The sequence below is a fragment of the Nasonia vitripennis genome, chromosome 5 (genome assembly GCF_009193385.2).
Source record: "Nasonia vitripennis strain AsymCx chromosome 5, Nvit_psr_1.1, whole genome shotgun sequence".
Taxonomy (NCBI): Eukaryota; Metazoa; Arthropoda; class Insecta; order Hymenoptera; family Pteromalidae; genus Nasonia; species Nasonia vitripennis.
In genome coordinates this window covers 18107538-18127236 of record NC_045761.1, presented here as the reverse complement: position 1 = coordinate 18127236, position 19699 = coordinate 18107538, and the positions used below count along the sequence as shown (strand labels likewise).

Below are 19699 nucleotides of genomic sequence, written 5' to 3'. Positions count from 1 at the left end.
AATAATGGAGTATGCCTCTCAATCCCAATTGATATCAAAGGAGGCCCTGTAGAACACGACGCATCCATATTCATGGTCACCTTCCTTCCACGGCAAATTCACGCCTGCGAGTCACAGCATCGGAGCCTCAAGACCTCACTGACTGCAGAACAGGCTGATCCGAAAGCTCAATTAACCCGACGACACGAGAGGCCATCGTCGCACACTGTGGTCCGCAACAACAAAGCTCTGTAAATCCGAGCTCAAAAAAAAACACCACACATCCGAGAGCCAAACAAACGCGCCAAAGAACTCTATATAAAGAGAAGAGAGATGGAGAAAAGGAGATCAGACTGCTGCAGCGGCGTAACAAGGCTGGCCATACAGCACAAAACGTATGTAGAGAGAGAGAGAGAGAGAGAGAGAGAGAGAGAGAGAGAGAGAGAGAGAGAGAGAGAGAGAGCGGCTCAGGAGGAAGCGGTCAGCAGCCGTCCTTCCTCATTTCGCTTGCGCGGACGCATCGTGCTGACGCACGCGGCGAGCGATCTCTTGACCTTCCGGAGCGCGTGTGTATTTTTGAGCGCGAGAGAGAGGGAGAAGCCACTCTGCCGCCTATCGGCGATTATCGCCGAGCGAGAGAAAGAGAGAGAGAGAGAGAGAGAGAGAGAGAGAGAGAGAGAGAGAGAGAGAGAGGCTTGGATCTACGTCGTTCGAAGGTGAGCGCGCGATGGTATAACGTAAGAATCAGAGCGGAGCTGATGATGCTGTGCGGGCGGGCAGATATTTCAGGAGTATTATAGCTGTGTGAGCTGAGTTTGGGATAGAGTGGGCGATCAGGAAGTCATTCCCGGTCGATTTTGGAATTCTAAGGCCAATTGATAGTAGGCGGTTTCCTTACACGATGTTCACAAGTACATTACCGTTATGCTGACGCGCGCTTTTTTCACGCCCGCGAGATGTGCCTGAACGGTTGTGTATGGTAACAATTATTTATGAGGATTTCAGGAAGCCAGTACTGGTGACCAACCACTGAGACAGTTCCTGAATATCTCGAGTCGCACAAACAAAATGTATAAATAAAAATGCATGAGCAGGGCACAACTTAAGTGTAAAATAGTTACTGTTGCTATAATATACGCAGTCGTTCGATTAAAAAATAACACACCTTATAAAGTAATTAGTTTCCGCAATAGGTATTTATCTCAAAATAATAAAGTTTCAAAAGTGTTCAGTCAACAATCTCCGGTAACGTCGGATTTAATCCAAACGCAAAAATGTATACTCTGAATATATTTAACTTGCGCAGCTTTGCTTTGAGAGCGTAGCTTTCTCAAGCTCTCGCTCTTCTTCAAAAGATGAAGCATACACAAACATTGGTATTCACTTTTTAACTTTTCAAGCTACGTTTATCTTTCCGAAGTAGCTTTCGTTGATAAACACCGGCTAATGGCAGCATAAGTCCAACTCATTATCAGTAACAATGAAAAAGACGAAGCTTTCATCGGTATCAGCATTATTTAGCCACTAATTCGAAATGAAAACCAGCTGAGTAGAAACAAGTTCTACTTTTCTATAGACATTCACGGACGATTCCCTATGAATATAAAGAGTTATACCCAACGTCCCACGGAAACCCTAACCTCAACTTTCAACAAAAAAACCATCTTCATTAACCCAGCGACTTTATACGGACAGCCCAGAAAAAGAAAAATTCTTTCCCTCCCACGGCACACGATGACACACTGGGCAGGTTCAGTCGAGTCTTGAGGAAATTCAGCGAGCAAGTTTTTATTAAGTCGTCGTCGCCTGCCCACACTTTTTGCTAAGCCCCAAGTCGCAAGCAAGCGTGAGAAAAGACGTGTACAATTTTTTTGTCGCATTTATTATATTTGCGGCAAGTTTTTACGCGAGAGATGAAAAGGACCGAATCGATACAAGTTCGATTACCGTTTCGAGAGGAACGGATAGTTTCTTCATTGTTGTCGGGAGAACTGTTTCGGGCAGACAAGAGAAAGTTAGTTCCGCGTTCAGAACATGATTGCATTTGTCGGTCACCCGACGCCTTGTACATACTGTGTACGGTGTGATCCAGTTTGCGAATTTTTGATTTGGTCGAGATTTAAAAATTGTCATTTAAACCCTCGTACATCGAAAATCCAAATCTTGATGAACAACACAAAAGAAGTGTAACGACGATTCATTTTATTTCTGGAATTTCCCCGCAGTCGAGTGTACAATAAGCTTCTCTCACCAGCGCTTACTATTCTATTGTACTGCAGAGAGTGAATCTCGACACTGCTATGAATACACGTATACAGCTCTCAGTGCGCAGAAAATCGCGGCCTCCACGCAAATCTGGATATCCGAGCGAAAGGAAGGCATTTAGCTTAGAAAATCGAATAACTGAAATTCTCTCTCGGCATGCCGGAGTTCTATTCTTCTGCGGCGCTGTCCGATGCTGCTGAAAGCCGAGAGAGGCACAGACAGCAGCGCAGGGAGATGGAAGAAAAGTGCGTGTACCGAGAGATACTGCGCCGTGCTCCGGAATTTCGAATAATATACAAATTCCATTGGTGTGCGCGTGTGTGTGTGTGTATGCGTGCGTATAGTACAGAGGAGGTATAAGAGTAAAACGAAAAGTATTTATCTTCGCGATGGAAGTTTTCAATTTTATTTTACATACGTCGATAAAGCTTATTTATTCATTGAATTTGAAATGATGTACGTGGAAATGTATGTATGGATATTAATATCATTGAGCTTTTATATAATTCACTTTGATTTAATTTCAAGTGCTGTAAGGATGTGCTTCGAGTATAACGAACTTGACATTGAGTATGATATTGCATTAGGCGCTTATGTGTAAAAAAGTATACATAGTGTCAAAACCTTTTGAAAGGCTTCATCGGTTCAATCTGTTTCAGAGTAAAGTTTTATTGAGAAAAACCATTAAAAAATATCGATAGGTTGCTAAAATGCATTTTCTAAACATTGTTTCGCTAAAGCGACTCTTTAACGACTTTGGCTGGATCGCATAGCTATCTTCATGCGATACTGGTAGCCTCCGTGTATTCGGTAGCAGAAAGTGTATTAATCGTTTGTTTATCGCGTTTTTTATTATCTCTTGTCGAGCCAGGCCGCAGATTATAGCTCAATTTCTGATTCGATATATCACCGAGGATATCTCGTATTTACCTAAGCAACAATAATATGAAATGGCACATATTCGCACATCTTACACAATCTTTTCCTCCTCGAATATTTTTACTTTATCTATTGATAAATAAAAATGATGAAAAAATGTTGTTAAAAAAAATACAAATCATTCACCAACAACAAGATGGCAACAACTGTCTCTATCAAAATTTCGCGAGCATTGCTCATATCTAATCAAAATGAAGCAAATGTATGCACATTATTATTTTACATACACTTGAAATCGACATTTTGCGTTGACATTTGACATGTTACGCATCCTATGCTCGAATTCAACAATTATTATCCATACAGCATTTTTTAAACGTAATCTTTCAAAGTTTGGAGTACAAATTAGCAGAAACGTTAGGCTATACCTTGGCAGATCTTTTTCTTCGAAAGATTATCGTTAAGGTAAACAGGGCGTTTATTAAATTGTGATCAGTAATTATCATTTGCAAAAAACAATTAAGCTCTTTGAATGTAACCATTGTACTTATAATTAAATTTGATTGAAGCATTTAATTACATTGCAGTAAAAAACATGTCAATTACCAAACAGAAATTCATAAATAATGGTTTTTTCATACTGCAGCCCTCTGCCATTAATGTTGCGTCATTCATCCTGTTTCTGGGTTTCTCATTCTTCCTTCACAAAAGTATTAATAACCGAATGTTGTGAAGACATTTTGATGTGAACGCGTTTTGATCGGTCGACAAGCCAATATCCGGTCTGAATATAGTTACTATTTTGAACTTGTAACCTCAAAAAATTGAGCGCGCGTTGGATTTAGCTATACTAGAAAAAAAACGTTGTCCCTTCAACCCACTGCTACACAAGATATCGCGTGAAGAAATGACAAGCGCTGCTCATTTCGCAACATTATACCCCGGCGCTGGCGTTATACACCGCATTATGTATTGTATAATGGTGTGCAGAGAGCGGCTCTCTTTATGCTCTTTTTCCACGGGGTCACACAGACGACGACGCCGCGGCGACAATGCGAGAGTATTACACGTTCGTCGAGAAAAATCAATTGTTTCAAGAACACTTCTCGGGTTTAATTAAAGTCTCACCGCCGCCTGGTAGGCGCGCGCGTTAACGAGAATTATTATACGAAAAATATGCGCTGGTCCCCATTAGAATTCGCACACGAACGCAACGTGTACATGGGCGCGCCCCAGTTGTGCGCTCCAGTTTCGCGCGGGCGTTTTTCGAATTTTCACCCAACGGACGCCCAAGGGAAGGTTTATTGAATCGCTCCAGAATGAGGAGAGATAAAGAGAGAGAAAACGAGAGGAAACAGAGTTGAGGGCGAAATATGGAGCGGCGAGACGGCCCGCGCACAGATTCGAAATACCCGCACGCGCTTAATCCACTTTTTTGCTCGAAGGATAATTACATTTTTTTCGCTCTGTTTTCATGCCGGAACGAGCTTTATGGCGAAGAGGAAGAGAGGGGGGGGGGGAGAAAGCGAGACGCTGATGACCTACCTTTTATTGTCTCGGCCATGCGGCGAATACTAATTGCACGCGAGTAATGCCGCACGCGTATACTATATTGATAACGGTTATTGTCTTTTCTCGACTCTCTCTGTTGCGAATTTTTATATGATAGGACGTCTCTCTCTTATTTTCCGTATATTAAAATTATTCGAAAAATGTTAACAATCCCGAAGCTTCAATATTTGCTCGGCGATGTGTGTCGCGACAAAAAAAGAACGAACTACTGTACCTTCTTCACAATAAAAGCTCCTCTGGACGCGTAAAAAACGTACGAGACCCCATACATCATTCCCTAAGCACACACGTATCCCTCGCGCGAAACAGTACAATTTCGTCGTCGCGCAGAGTCGTGTCGAGGTAAATTCTCACACCGGACGTCATCATAAAGAAGGTACGTACACACACACACACACACACACACACACACACACGATGATCGATGAAGATTAAGACAGCCTACGAGCTTTTCCGCGTGTGTTATGCCTGTATCTACGCGGAGAGAAAGAGAGACCAGCCACTTGGCTGTCTTGCGAAAAAAAAGGAGGAACACGAGGAGCAGGCAAACAAAGAAAAAAAAAATGAAGAGCAAAGCCGAGCTGCGAAGGATGGCCAGATAAAGCCTGGCATGTATAAATAAATTGATAAGAGTTTGATGATATAGAGAGACAGCGATTTGGCATTCGTGTTTGCTCAGGGTCGAAAGTGTCTGTGTGTGTCTGTGTGTGGGAGGCGGGGGGGGGGGGGGGGGGGGTAATGAACCGGCGTTTTGTACTTTAGTATATATAGTATAACGTGTGCCCTACATAATAGCCCCGAAACGCGAGAGACACGCGACGAGCTCTGCGGAGGGTTTTTCCACTCTTAGTTTTGTCCCAAGAAAATTCCCTTTATAGATGCTAATTGAATCTATCTTGACCCTTGTAAGAGAGAAGAGTACAATTGGCTGTCGCTATCGACCGATTTCGTTAATTAGCCATTGTTCGAACTGCTGCAATTATGAATTCTTATACCGTTCTCGAGGAATCTCTCGAATTTTTCAAATGAAAGTAGGTTGAAAGAATATACCCACGTACAGCCTGCAGGGCTCGATAATCTCCTTAATGCGATCGTAAAGCTGTCGGCATTGTTTTCCCAACTCCCGCGATCGATTCGCCGTGTCTCTCGGTTTCTCGTAAAAAATGCAGCCGAGCGAAATTCGCCGCGATAAGACGAGAATTCCTCGAAAGGAAAAGACTTCAAAGCATCGCTCTTTTGTATTCTATACAGATTAGAGAGAGACTTTAAGGCAGCATTACAAGTGATCGATATTTTCAAATTTGTTTACCCTCAACGAGCCGACGTTCGTTTTTGACGTCGCGTCTCTCTCTCTCTCTCTCTCTCTCTCTCTCTCTCTCTCTCTCTCTCTCTCTCTCTCTCTCTACTGAAAAGTTCATAACTTATTTAGCACGACCTGAAGTCAGCTGTAAGTTATACTCGCTCTCCTTTACCATAGAGATCGCGGAATACGTCGCAGTAATTTTCGATGAGTTTTGCTTCTTTCACATCGGCTAAGTGGCCACTTTAGACACGGTACCGCTTCAAAGCACTAATCTTTATTAAAAAAGGATTAACCGCGGCGCTTATAGACCCAAAGACGAGCACATCATCTCGTTCCTCTCTGAATGTTCTATTTTTCATATTTTCGCGGAGGGAAAGAGAGAAGCTTTGAGAAAGCGATAGTAGCAGCGATAGCACGACGCCAGAACTGCGCTCGCGGCGAAGAAGGAGGAGGCCTTTGCCGCCGCGTCGATGGGGACTCTCTTAATTTACGCAAACTTTTAAAGTAAATTAACTCGTCTCTCGGGGATTTTCCCTGTGTACAATCTGCAAGTCGCGTCTCTTTTCAGCTCCCTCTGACTCTATCTTCCGAGCGGATGTTTCGCGATATTTGTATGAGAGAGGCGTATACCAGAGCTCCGAAGGCTATTGGAGCCACGTAAAATTGCTTTTTCTGACAACTATATATATATACACCAGCTTTCGGTGAGCGAGAGAGAGAGAGAGAGAGAGGAAGTTGTCGACGAGGGAGAGAAGAACTAAGTCGATTTGCGCGAACGTAGTTCTTTCTGGGCTGTGTGTGTAGTTTCCGAGAATAAAATAGATCCGGAGAAGTTAGCGCGCGAGAGAAGCGATGTATGGAGTTTCTTTGTGACGTCGTTTCGGTAATGGACTGCGCCTTCGACGACACAAATGGGGATTCTTCGCTTATGAAGAGATTGTTGGGGGATATAATATTGAGAGGAATATCGCCAGCCGGGGAGTTATAATCTTTTCGATCGTTGCGCATTTATGTTATTCGCGATAAAAATTCTTACACGCCCTTCATAGAAAATTGACCAGATACTGGTTAATTTTCTATATACCAGAGCGAGGAAGCAGATAAGAGGAATCACGCAGCCATTACACGCACGTGCCATATCCGAGCGCGAACAATTGATTATCGCCACAGCAGCGGCGCAGCTGTTTCAATAATTCACGAATCCCTACTAATATAATCCCTGATAAAAATGCAAAGAGCACGAGCCCTCTGCAGTAATATCGCGTTGGCGAGGAGAGAGAGGGAGAGAGAAAAAATGCGCATACCTAACGCATACCTGAGGATGTGACCAGGTATAGATGCATACCTGGCAACGCATACATGCACATCTCTTTTTCTCTTGCAAGAAACGTGGCAGCGATATCCCTTCAATTACCCGCGACTTGATTATTCATGCGGCCGCTTGAATTTCGGGGTCGAGTGTGTGCCTCGGCATAAATTACAACGATCTCTCGTCCTTCGCGCAGTGTAGCAGCAGCGGCGATAGCAGCGAAAAAGCCTCCTCTCGGCCCCGCGCTCGTTCTTCGTATAAATCGGCGAGGGCGGCCGCACGATTAATAATCGATATACCTTGATAGAGCTGGCGACACAGATTGGCCCTTACTCTCTCTCTCTCTCTCTCTCTCTCTCTCTATCTCTCTCTCTCTCTTTCTCTCTCTCTCTCTCTCTCTTTCTCTCTCTCTCTCTCTCTCATTCTCTGTAGGAGCCCATAAAACTTAACCGGTATTTTCGCGCACGCGATTTTATGGATTAAATTGTTTCCGAGACTTTTATAGCTGGCTTTGTTAACGTGGCGAATGTACGCCTGTACGTGTACATTGTGTAGGTGGACAAATTTTGGATTTAATTGGATTGGAAGAGTAGCTGTCGTTCCTTATTTTTGCTAGATTTCAATTATTGCTGCTAAGAGATTGGCGAACAAAAAGTAAAGTACCGAAATTTTATTTTTGATTCAGATTTAAAAATCTTACAAAACATTTTGCGAGTACTAATTTTTATAGGTTATGTATCGCGGATTGTAAGCATTTGTTAACAAATAAAAGTTGGACAAACTATAGAAGAGAGTGTTGAGAATTGAATTAGGTTTCTCTATATTCAATCCAATTAGCTCCTCAGGAGGTTAATTCTTAAGTTAATATTCTGTCTAACTGCTATGCAAATTTTACTAAACTATATAATACTCTCTATCTTTTACCCTGTATTACTCCCGATATGGTTTCCAGAAAATTAAAAATAGTTTTTGCTTTCTTTTTCGTGCGCAGAGAAAAGATTCGGAAAAGGTTGTTTTTTGTGATAAGAATTCTCTAAGCCGATGGCAGAGGTGAAGCAGAGCGGAGCAGCCCTGCAGAGGGAAAGGGAATTTTGATAGGATCAAAGCAAGAGATTCTTTGGGATATTATTTTTCAGATTATCTTTAGAAAATAGGGTTCTCGCCTGGCTGATAGCTTGTTGCGTAATGCTGCACCTGTTTAACCAACTTAAAAACCCATTTTGCAAAAAGCATCTTTAAAGTGCAGTTATGTAGTCCATTGCAGGACTCTGTTCCAAAGCAAGACAATATAAACGTTCAAAATATGGAGAATATAATGGGTAGAGAGGAGTAAGAATTTTCAATGAGATTTCATTGTGTACAGAGATCAACGTACACTTTGCAAAACTTCCATTACAATGTAGATTGTCATGTATTAGTTTTATAAAGCAGACGCGATGGTAAATTAAATACAGAACATATCGCGTACAATATATTACACGAAAGCTTCTATAGATGGAGTATAACAAAAAACATGCGACCCCTGCACATGAATATTCATAAAGTTCTGTGCATGTAAATATAATATTTTGCAAGTTGAGAGCAATGAAATGCACCACGCGATACAGCATGTATCACACCATGAATTTATATTCCATACCTATATACACCCACTTTTTTTGCACTTTCCTCTGCTTCCTCTTCAATTAAAACCTCCATACATAGCGGATATATTTCGGAAACTGCATTAAATCCACACACACAATCATCCAGGATTCGTCGGAACGATTCCGCTCTTTTTTTTAATCAAATTTGCATACTTCTCTGGCGGTTGCATAATAAATGCGTAAACGTATAGCGTATAGCGTATAAGAGCCGCGGCCGATAGATCTCGGAATAAATATTCATAAACTGACCTGCACACAGCGGCGAGCCCGGCGAGGTTCATCGCTACCGGTCTAAAAATTTCTCTTCGCTGCGAATAATAACCCAAAACCGCATCCTATACATACTCTACTTCAGCATACAATATAAATCCTCTCTGATTCTCACGAGAAGAGGAACGAATCAAACGCGAACTCGACGACGGCTAAATTTTTCATATCTCTCTCGCTCTCAAAATGACGGGGGGACAGGCATTTGCATACTATAATGAGATCGGAATAGAAGCCGCAAGCTGAGAGCGCCGACGACATCGTGTCGTTCGGAAGTGAGATACAGCTGAGAGATACGCGGGAGACAATCTGGTGCACGTGTACCGGACTAAGCGTCGTAGATTTTTATTTATTTACCAGAAGCGCGGATGTACGCAACAAGTATACCTCTCAGTGCAGGACGCATTATCATTACGTTCTCTCCTGGGTGTAGTGTACACTCTTCCAAGCGCTGCAATCTAAAACTCGCCCATCGTTTCCTTGTCGTTCCGAGGATCTTATCGTGGGAAGAAGGGCCTGTTATATTCGCCGTGTGTGGTCGTCGATATTGTATAGTTCTTTTACGATTAAGAGGCGAATTTTCGGACGTGAATAATCGAACTATTTGAAATGGGTCGAACATGATTTTTTTCGGAATGATGAAAAATGCGGGCTTGCATTAATAAGGATTGATTTTTTGCGAAAGCCGGTCAGTCCAGGTTTAGAACGTGGAGAGATACCGAATCGAATTTTTTGCAGTATCCAGTGTTGACTGGTTGACGAGGAAAAATGAGAAATAGCAGCGAATGGTGTTATTTGCATTTTTAGTAGCTGGATGAATCGAATGCTGATGATTCGTGTATTCGTTAATTTAAAAGCTACGTCTTCATTTGTATCAAAAATTTGCAAAATCGGAATTCCTGCGCACGTTTCGATAAAAAAATTCGATGATCAATGATTATACTCATACATCTCTTTTAGCACATTGCGCAGAACGAAAGTGCATACAGTGCATTAAAACAAACAACAGCGATAAACAATACGATATCTCATTACAGCGTAGGGCGTCTTTAATTATCCTCATTAGGCAGTCGCAGCGTAGCGTGGATTATTTCATTAGTCCGAAACACGAGCGAAAAGTAAACTCATGTGGGTTAATTGCGAAACTCTCTCTCCTCGGCTCTGCAGATCGATACACGTCGGGCGAAAATTTTCGAAAACCAAGAGCCATAATACACACGATCTGCAGCCTGATTCATCGTTGTCGCAGCGTTACGTGAGCTGTTTTGGCCTGCTAATAATCGGAGGCCTTGGCTTATTATACCGCAAACGCACACATACACACGGGCGGCGAATATAATCAATTTAATCGACACAATTTCATTAGCCGCGGTGCAATCGATCGATATGCGGTAAGCCCGGCAGCGGCGGTATTATTTTGGAAACTTTGCATTGGGTAAATATTTTGACCGTGCGTTAAATATAGATGATGTATACACTTTTTGCGGTCCACGAGTGTTTGTAGCTCGAGAGATTATTTTTGTTTAAAACGGTGGCAGAGTATTTTGCCGCGTATTGACTGTTATCGAATTGATGACTCACCGAATGATGTATATTAATTATACAATTAGCTCAAACTGACGAATCCGCAACAAGGTTTATGGAAATAGGCTCTCCTCTTCGTTTTAGCTCGCGACTAGAACCTACCGATCTATCGCTTTTTGAGAGTTAGAGTCACGAAATCAAGTGGAGCGACCTAACTACAAACCGGACGTACAAAAATACGCGAAAGTTAAGCCAAGTACATAACTGCACGGATATATTTCTTGAGTGGGAATACGCTTTTCCCTTACTTACATGAAAAAGCATAACCACTATATACACATCGAGCGCAGAAACGAGGCTGATTACATAGCTCAGACTCTCGCAATCACGCGAGCAATCTCTCTCTTCTCTTCCCTGGGGTCTACAGCCGCGTAAAATATTGAATAAAACGCGGTGTAAGCAATGGCCGAAAAAATCGTTCGTCCCGCCTCGTAATGCTCGCCAATTTGGTACTGGCTCCGTTACGGAAAAGAAAATGAGGGTAGCAGCCTGCACTCGCGCGTCCCTCCCCTGCACCGCTTTTTCATAGCCCAACCATCTACGGCTGCGCTGACATCTCGGGAAGAGACTTCGAAATCCCTAATGGCCCATTTTTCGATCGCGCTCTTCCCTCTCTTTATTTAGCCCTGTGTAGCGTGTGCCAGTATAGCGTCTGTGATGTATGTATCGACGAAGACGGTGTATGCGTGCGTCTGTGGCTCGGTAGTTTTTTTAGGCGAGCGGGCCTGATGTGTTGAGTAGCTTTCACTGTTTGGACATTAACACAGATATGTGAGAGCTCTCCAGCTGTACGTGTGCGTGTCTGTATTAAGCGATAGGCTTCAAGAGTGAACTATATGTATAGTCTGCTAATAAAAATTTTTAGTATGGGTGTATATATAGGTGAATGGAAATTATAATAGCATAAATATACATAATTTTAGATTGATTATGTAAGAAAGTATGTGTTCCATATTCTCGTTTGATCGTACTCGACCTGAATCTTCTTGGCAGTTCGATACTCCTAAAAGATTGTACTTAAGTAATGGATTCCTTGACACACCGCGCATTTCGCGTTTTTTTCAATTTAATCATTCGTGTTTTCTTCACTGACACAACGTTTTGTATGACTTTTTGCTTTCTTTTACTTTCGCAGACATGCACAAATAATGTTTTTTCTTTATTGTGTAATCTGTATAGTCTTTGAAAACTGGCTGTTGTCATTTCACAGGCGACTTCCGACATTTACAACCGTATTTTTGTAATATGCTTAATAAATAAACCTCGGCCATAAACTCAAGAATCCACTTCCTTTACTTCAAGCCTTTTGGGGTGGGGATCATTGCAATGAAAGATAATTTTGCAGATAAATATTAATGCTGAATACATCTTACCGAAAGATGGAAGTATCAACGGTCAGAATATTTAATTTTCAAAAGTGCCGAAAAATTATTCACGACGGGTAAAAAAGCCAAAGGTTAAAAATGCCGAAACATATATGTGCAAATCCAGAAAAAAACGGACACTTTTGGGAGTCTGAGTGAACGAAATTTGAGGGCACACCTCCCAGACAAACTTTTTGGGGTTCTTTAGGCCACCCAGAACCCGAAAAACCTTGGGTTCCCGCAATTACGAAATACTTATTTTTTTGCCGGGCAGTTTAAATTCTCTTATGGAAATTTAACATGGGAAAAATAAACGAAAATTAGCCATAGTTCAACTTTACCCACTCAGTGTCTGAAGGCGCAATCCAAAAATGTGTATTACTAGGATCGAAGCATTGGAAGAGAGCTTCAATTTGAGGGCTGGTGAGTTAAAAATAATTGCCTAGGTAAAAAGTTGTCCAGGCTTGAAAATAGCAAAAAATCATGAAAACTTGAATTTCATGGAATTTTTTTCTGGATTTACACACATGTTGACCGGTAAACGAACAAAATTTTTATCATTTTGAACAAATTTTAGTTTTCGGCATTTTTAACTTTCGGTATTTTTACCCTTCGTGACTTTTTTTCGGCAATTTTAACTTTAAGCAACTTTACTTTATGAGATTTGTTTCTTCAGTAGTTTTAACTTTTGATATTTTTATTTATCTGCAAAATAAGCTTTCGGTACATTTCTCCTCACCCGCCTTTTGCCTCATCACGAATACAGTAAGAAAAAAATCTCACTTCAAAAACATGCACTACTATCCATCAAAGATCTCCCTCCTCCCAAGTGTAGTGTCCTGTTCGTTCGATGAAAAACGTCATTTCTCTAACAGCTACATCAAAAAGAAAAGCAGCATCCCTACCTCCTCCCCAACACATCTATCCAGATCTACAAAGCAGCATCAACAAAAACTCCAATTCGCCGCACCTCCAAAGACAAACCAATTCCATCGCCCTCTCACTCTGTAATCGCAGCAGCAGCAGCCTAGCCAAGATCTCGAATTTCAGAGAGGATTCGGCCCTTGCACCGCCGCCGCCGTGCAAAACATAGAGCGATGCGCGCGCTACTCTCTTCTCTCCCTCTCAGCAGCAGCACCTCCCTGTGTGACCCATCACGTACATTACTCTCCGACGAGCGAGCGCCGCGCGCACACAGGCTCACAGAGCGAGAGAGCGAGCAGCGGCGGCGTATCGATCGAGAGAGAGGCGGGGGCGCCTCTCACCGCCGCCGTGCGACCCCTCGTATAATGTAATACACGCTGCATTACAGCTGGAAAAGTCGGCTAGCTCACCGCCGCCGCCGCTATCTCTCCCGCTCATCATTCGCTGCCGCACACGACGAGGCCCCCGATTTTCGCGTGCGCGCGCTCGCGCAACGGCATTTTTGCGCTTTTGTGCAGCTCCGCTATCTCTCGTTTTCTTCTCTTTTCTTTCTTTTTTTTCGGCTGCGAACACTCCTGGACAAAGGGGAGGTGCCGATGGAGCGCGAAATCGAATCGATTAAGAGCGATGAATTATTTTTCTTTGTCTTGGAACGAGGAAGGGATCGAGAGACCTGCCACACCACGTACGTCCATTAGACTCGGGGGTAGTTTTTTGGCGCTGGTTTGTGCAGCGTTTTTTTACTTTCGAGGCTCTTCTCTCGGACACTCAGCGGTTACACGGAGAGCGAGATCGTTCTGAATTTCCGATGAGGTTTTCCTTCGCTTTGCATGTGACAAGGGACTTCGGAAAATCTCGCTGCGCTGACTCGTCGAGATTTTTAAAATGAATGAAAAAAGAACCCAAGCCCGCAATCAAATCAAATCCATCAACCCCCGGAAGCCATCTAAAACAGCCGCCTTAACTATAATAAGCCCTGAAGTGCGCCGGTTGACCATATGGATCGCTGTCTGCCTAATCACTCGAGGCTCTCTTCCTCCTGATGATTGCGTCACCGCGAATTTCGCTCTCAATAATAAAGTGCAGCCACTTTCCCGTACCGCGTATCACGGCTCTAAATACGTAACCCATGAGAGGTACCCTGAGCACATCGAATTATCCTCGCTCCCCCTCGCGACGACGACGATGATCATTAACAACAAACCGAGCTGCCTCATCAGCATCAGTTTAACGCATACATACACACGTATTGCAACCCCTTCTATATCTATATTCAGCTAAATGCTCGCTAATGTGGCTATGTGAGGGAGAAGAGAGCCGGAAAAACTTCCAGTCAAGTTATTCGCTCAAGTTGAGCGGAGGAGAGTTTGCCGGTCATTTCAGCGCTGTGTATGGACGCCAGGAGTTTGCGCTTAATGTATTTACTTTGGCGCCGGCTATTACCAGAGAGAAAGCTGAATGTGTGTGGGAGAGGCTCATCAACTTTTGCGAGATAAGCCAATTGACTGCGGACGATTTCCACGAGAGATAATCGAACCTCCGCTTATAACTGTGCGAAAGGGTATATAGAGCGGGTTTTTTTTACGACGCGTTTAAGACTAAACGCTTTATTTTTAGCCCAAATTGTGCGATAACGATCAAATTAGCGATTTATCAGACAGAACGTGACATACTTTTTTGTTTACGCATGAACAAACAAAAAAAACGCAAACTTACGGATAAACTGGATTGACAACTAAACAACGTACGCGCGAGAGATGTTTCTGCGAGTGAAACAAGCTCTCGCGCGAGTAGAGCAAAATCCGACGTGCGCTAGACGTAAATCTTGAAATCCTCTGGCGCTCAAACAAACGCATTGAATTTAGACGGACAACTTCGCGGCTTCAATTCGAAATGCAAATAATGGTCGCGACGACATTATACTACCTTTCCATTTGCTATGAAATCACTTTAAACTTATTAATTGCGCTTCCGCTCATCTGTTTAACGTCATTTCGTTGGAACACGATTTCGAATTCCCCATTTCCTACTCTCGAATTTCGAGTAAATTTGTTAGCGCGAAAAATAGGTGCACTTATTAACAATTCGTCGAAATAACGTTTCCACGAAGAAACGAAAAAAAATGTATTTCGACCAACTATTCACACGTGCACGTAACAGAGTTGCGTAGATATACAGGGCTGTATCATAGCTTTAACGGAACAATTTTTATCTCGAGCGATAGACCACCAAGGCAACGGCACAGCGACTTCCTATACACGCGAAACTTCGGTCAAAAGGAATAAAACGTAAAAATTCCACGCAACTTGTATCCCCTGCAGAAAAACACTTCTCGGAAGAAAAAGCATCGGACACACGTTTAATAATACTAGGAATGAAGGCGCACTTCGCTTAAATTGTCTAATAAAAAACTGGGAGAAAATCTACCATAAGTGTTGGGCGGCACACTAACGTCTGCTAATATTTTATAAGCATGTAACATGTTACTAAATCCCTCAAAACTATTTTTTAATAAATATATTAATAATGCTCAATGTCGTCATCATTGGTTTGAATAGTGAATTTGAAGAAAAGTTCAGTATAAGAGTCAGTGGGTTTGTCTATCATTACAGTGCCATTTATTTGTATTATAAAAAATCTATACAACTGAAATTTTACACAGATACTTACTATGCTAGCTAGAAAACATGTAACCTACATAATTATGATTTAACTGTTTTCATTCTCATATTTTCACATCGAGGCCCATATGAATTTTTTAATTTAGCGTATCAAATTTTGCTTGTAGACAGTTACACAGAAACTACCATCTCTAGCACATTGTATTTCTGGTTTCCAGTGTATTTATACATGAAGAAAGTGATAAGTATTTCAGCTTTTTTGTCAAGGCATTAATTAGAATTTTGACTTTTAACAGTTGTGAGAGATTTTGAGACCGATACCTGTTTCTCCATTTTTGCATTTTTTCTCATTCGAAAACCAACAGGTCTAGAGAGAGCTCATATTTTGCATATAGATTTCTTTTGTGATTGTGAAAAGATATTTAAAGTTGATTCGACCTTAACTGAAAAACTTCTGATTTCAACTCCGACACTGATGTGAATGCAAACTCATGCTATACGACTAAATAATTATCATGGGTTTTGTAGTCGAACACAAAAGTATTTCAGTTAAGGTCGAATCAACTTTAAATATCTTTTCACAATCACAAAAGAAATCTATATGCAAAATATGAGCTCTCTCTAGACCTGTTGGTTTTCGAATGAGAAAAAATGCAAAAATGGAGAAACGGGTATCGGTCTCAAAATCTCTCACAACTGTTAAAAGTCAAAATTCTAATTACCTAAAACCTTGACAAAAAAGCCAAAACATCACTTTCTCCATGTAAAAAATATGCTAGAAACCAGAAATACAATGTGCTAGAGATAGTAGTTTCTGCGTAACTGGCTATAAGTAAAAATTGACCTGCTCAATTAAAAAATTCGCATGAGCCTGGATGTGAAAATATGAACGAAAACAGTTAAATCAGAATCATCTATATGTTACATATTTCTAGGTAACATGTCTAGTAGCCATTTTACAATTCAAAGAGCATTGTATAATGATAGACTTAAACTTACTGACTCGGATACTGAACTTTTCTTTAAATTCACCTCTCAAACCTCACCGAGAACGACTTTGGGCACAGAGACACAGTATATCTTCAAACTCTTTATTCTTTTAATTGAACTTCTAACTGACTTTTCAAAAGAAAAACTAAATAATATTCACATACTTTATTACTACTTTAAATAGGATTAGGAATAATACTACACACTCTTGGTAATGATTAATTTTTACTAAAATTTCTTGCTAGTTATATTACATATAATTTATCTGTTATCAAGGTTTCCACATTTCATTTTAAACACCTCAAACATTTCTACCAGGGTTATTAGTTATGACTGTTTTGAGGATTATGAATTTAAAGCGCGGTTCTGATCTCGTTGCCTAGGCAACCAACCAGCAACCAATCAGAATCACGTATTAAATGCTTCACAACAAAGGCCATCATTTTTTTAAGAGAGGTGGATAATAATAATAATACCTGCTCATCGAACGAACACCGCGCGAGAGCTGCTGCTGCTGCTGCGCACGTGTGCACCTCCCTGTACACACATACACACCCAGCCAGCCAAACGCTCCCTCCTTCAAGAATATAGTGAGGACAGCAGTGAAAATCGAGGACAAAAAGCTGAAGAGAAAAAACGAGCGCGCGAGAAGAGAGAGGGACGAGCATGTTTGTAAACACGCGAGCTTTTTTCGGATAAACTCGGCCGCCGCCGCCGCCGCCGCCGCGTAGCGCGAGGGTCGCTCTCTTTTTCCTCTATGTAGGTGTATACACCTATGTATGCTTGGGTGTGTGCGGTCGTGTATTAACATATGGTGATGAATTATTGCTGCGTCGAGGAAAGAGAGAAAAATAGGGATTTCCCGCGCGAGCTTAGCTATGTGTATTCTATTTTCGGTTTTCTCTCTTTGATCTCTAGGCTATACAACAGAGTTGCCGCTCGCAAGATGCGACGATGAATTTTAATGGGGGAATATCGAGTGCACGGCACTCCCGTCGCGACTACTCCCCCGGGAAAGACTCTCCTGTATACGAGATTAAAGAGAGAAAAATCCGGACACTGCAAAACTCTCGGAGGCCTCGATAAACAATAGGAAGCGTGAAGCGCGAGTCGTGTATCCCATCATTATCATCTCGCGCTCTCGAAAAGTCCATCAAGTTCCCTGAAAAGCGCCTTCCATCGGCGATATAGGTCAGCGTCCGGCTGATCCCTGACTCGGCGAAATTCAAAACTATGTCTCGCTATTCATTTTCGAACGAGTACACAGTACACACATACATATAGAAAAAAAAAGTCCGATTAGGGAGGAGGGGGGGGGGGGGGTACGAACTCGCGAGAAGTAAGGGGTGAGAACGGAAAATGGCGGCTAGTAAACGGGAAGGGGCAACGACTCGCGCTCTCGCTCTTTCTCCTCCACCCGCACCCGGCCTATGGCAACGCACTCGAGACGAGAGTATAGGGGAAGAGCGTGATAGCGTGTGTGTATATATATATATATATAGCGGAGTAGAGAGTGCGCTGGAACAGCGGCGCAACGAGTGTGCGAGTGCGATGATGGTGCGAGAAGCAGAGCTTACCTGGGGTCCGGCAGAATGATCTTCTTGCTGGCTCGAGCCGCCGGTGTGCCCTTGCTCTTCTCCATGGCCATGAGGTAGCTCACGTCAGCGAGCACCGCCTCGAGGTCCGCCATTTTGTCCGATATTTCGCGCACTTTCCTCTTTCTCTATCTCTCTCTCTCTCTTTTCTCAATAAATATATGCGTATACTCCCTGGCACTGGTGTATTAGCTCACTCTCACTCTGTGTGTGTGTATATATATATATATATATACTCGCGCGAATACACGTACAGCTTTATAGGTATGCGTGTCTTGTGTACACCTGCTGCTGCTATCAGACTTGTCACTCGCGATACAACACTTGCTGCTATTGCTGCTGTCGTGTCACGGAGACGTGTTTACGTCCTCGAGGAGCTGCATTCACGCGGTGGATAGCCCATTTTCGCGCTGTCTCGAAGATAGCCGCAAGTAACTCTTATAACCTCTCGCGCGCGCACAGAAGTGTTCCTCTCCCGTTTGTTTACGCGCTTGCGACGATGCTGCAGGTAGAACAGTATATCGGAGAAGCTAGACCCGCTGAGCTCCGACCTTCTCTAGCGGCGGCAGCAGCAGACGCCTCTTCGCGACGAGCAATAGCTGGCGGCGCATTTTCCTCTCAGTGCACTGGGCTATTTCGCTCACAAGCGGGGACACTGTGTGTGTACTTCAATATATAACTATGTACAACTGTACGACAACACCCGCGCACGACGAGACCGCTGCTGGTAAACAAACGCGGCGCGCACTGTATACTAGAGCAGCAGCTTCTCCGCGTTGCTGCTGCAGCCCGGCGGCGAGCTTGACATGTCTCCTCTCTCTGGCACTCTTTCACTCTCTTTCTCTCTGTTTCTCTCCGTGATATACGGACCGCTACATTCTACTTTCCAGCGGACATGCAAACGTGCGTTTGTGTCTACCAGTCGAGAGGCGATTTCGCGCACGCGGACTGTACTGCTATACTCGCCTGACACACACTCTTCCCCTTTCTCAGCTATACAGCGTCGATTGGCCCCGAGTGACCCCCGAGCGTCGAGCTATGCGACGTGCGTACGTACGTCGACGTCGCCGCGAGACAGACTGGCTCTCTGCTCGCCGAGATCGGCGCCGCCGACGCCGCCGCCGCCGCTACTTCTCGGCTCCGGAGTGGGGGTGCAGCGGAGTGTACATCAGTAGAGCGGCTGATATGTGTGTGTGTGTGGGCTTATATGGGGAGACACTTGTGCGGTAGGCGGTAGGTAACCGTTTTGCCAGGAAACGAACTTTAGCCGCCGCCGGTAAGTGTAGGAACGAACTATTTTCTTTTTCGGGCCCTTTTCTCGCAGAGGCGACGCGAATGACACAGAATGTAATCGAAAGCGGCGTTTGACGAATAGTCGCAGGTGCTTTAAAATTCACTATC

The 19699-nt window shown here is 43.1% G+C and overlaps 1 protein-coding gene across 1 annotated transcript in view; it reads right to left on the bottom strand.

Moving 5' to 3' along the window:
• Positions 1-19432, bottom strand: part of LOC100121113 (G protein-coupled receptor kinase 1) — an 83999-nt gene extending 64567 nt beyond the window's left edge. The window contains exon 1 of the mRNA XM_001604650.6: positions 18281-19432. Coding sequence (XP_001604700.1) covers positions 18281-18393 — 113 coding nt within the window. The 5' untranslated portion in view covers positions 18394-19432. The remainder of the gene's footprint in view (positions 1-18280) is intronic.
• Positions 19433-19699: the final 267 nt, after the last annotated feature.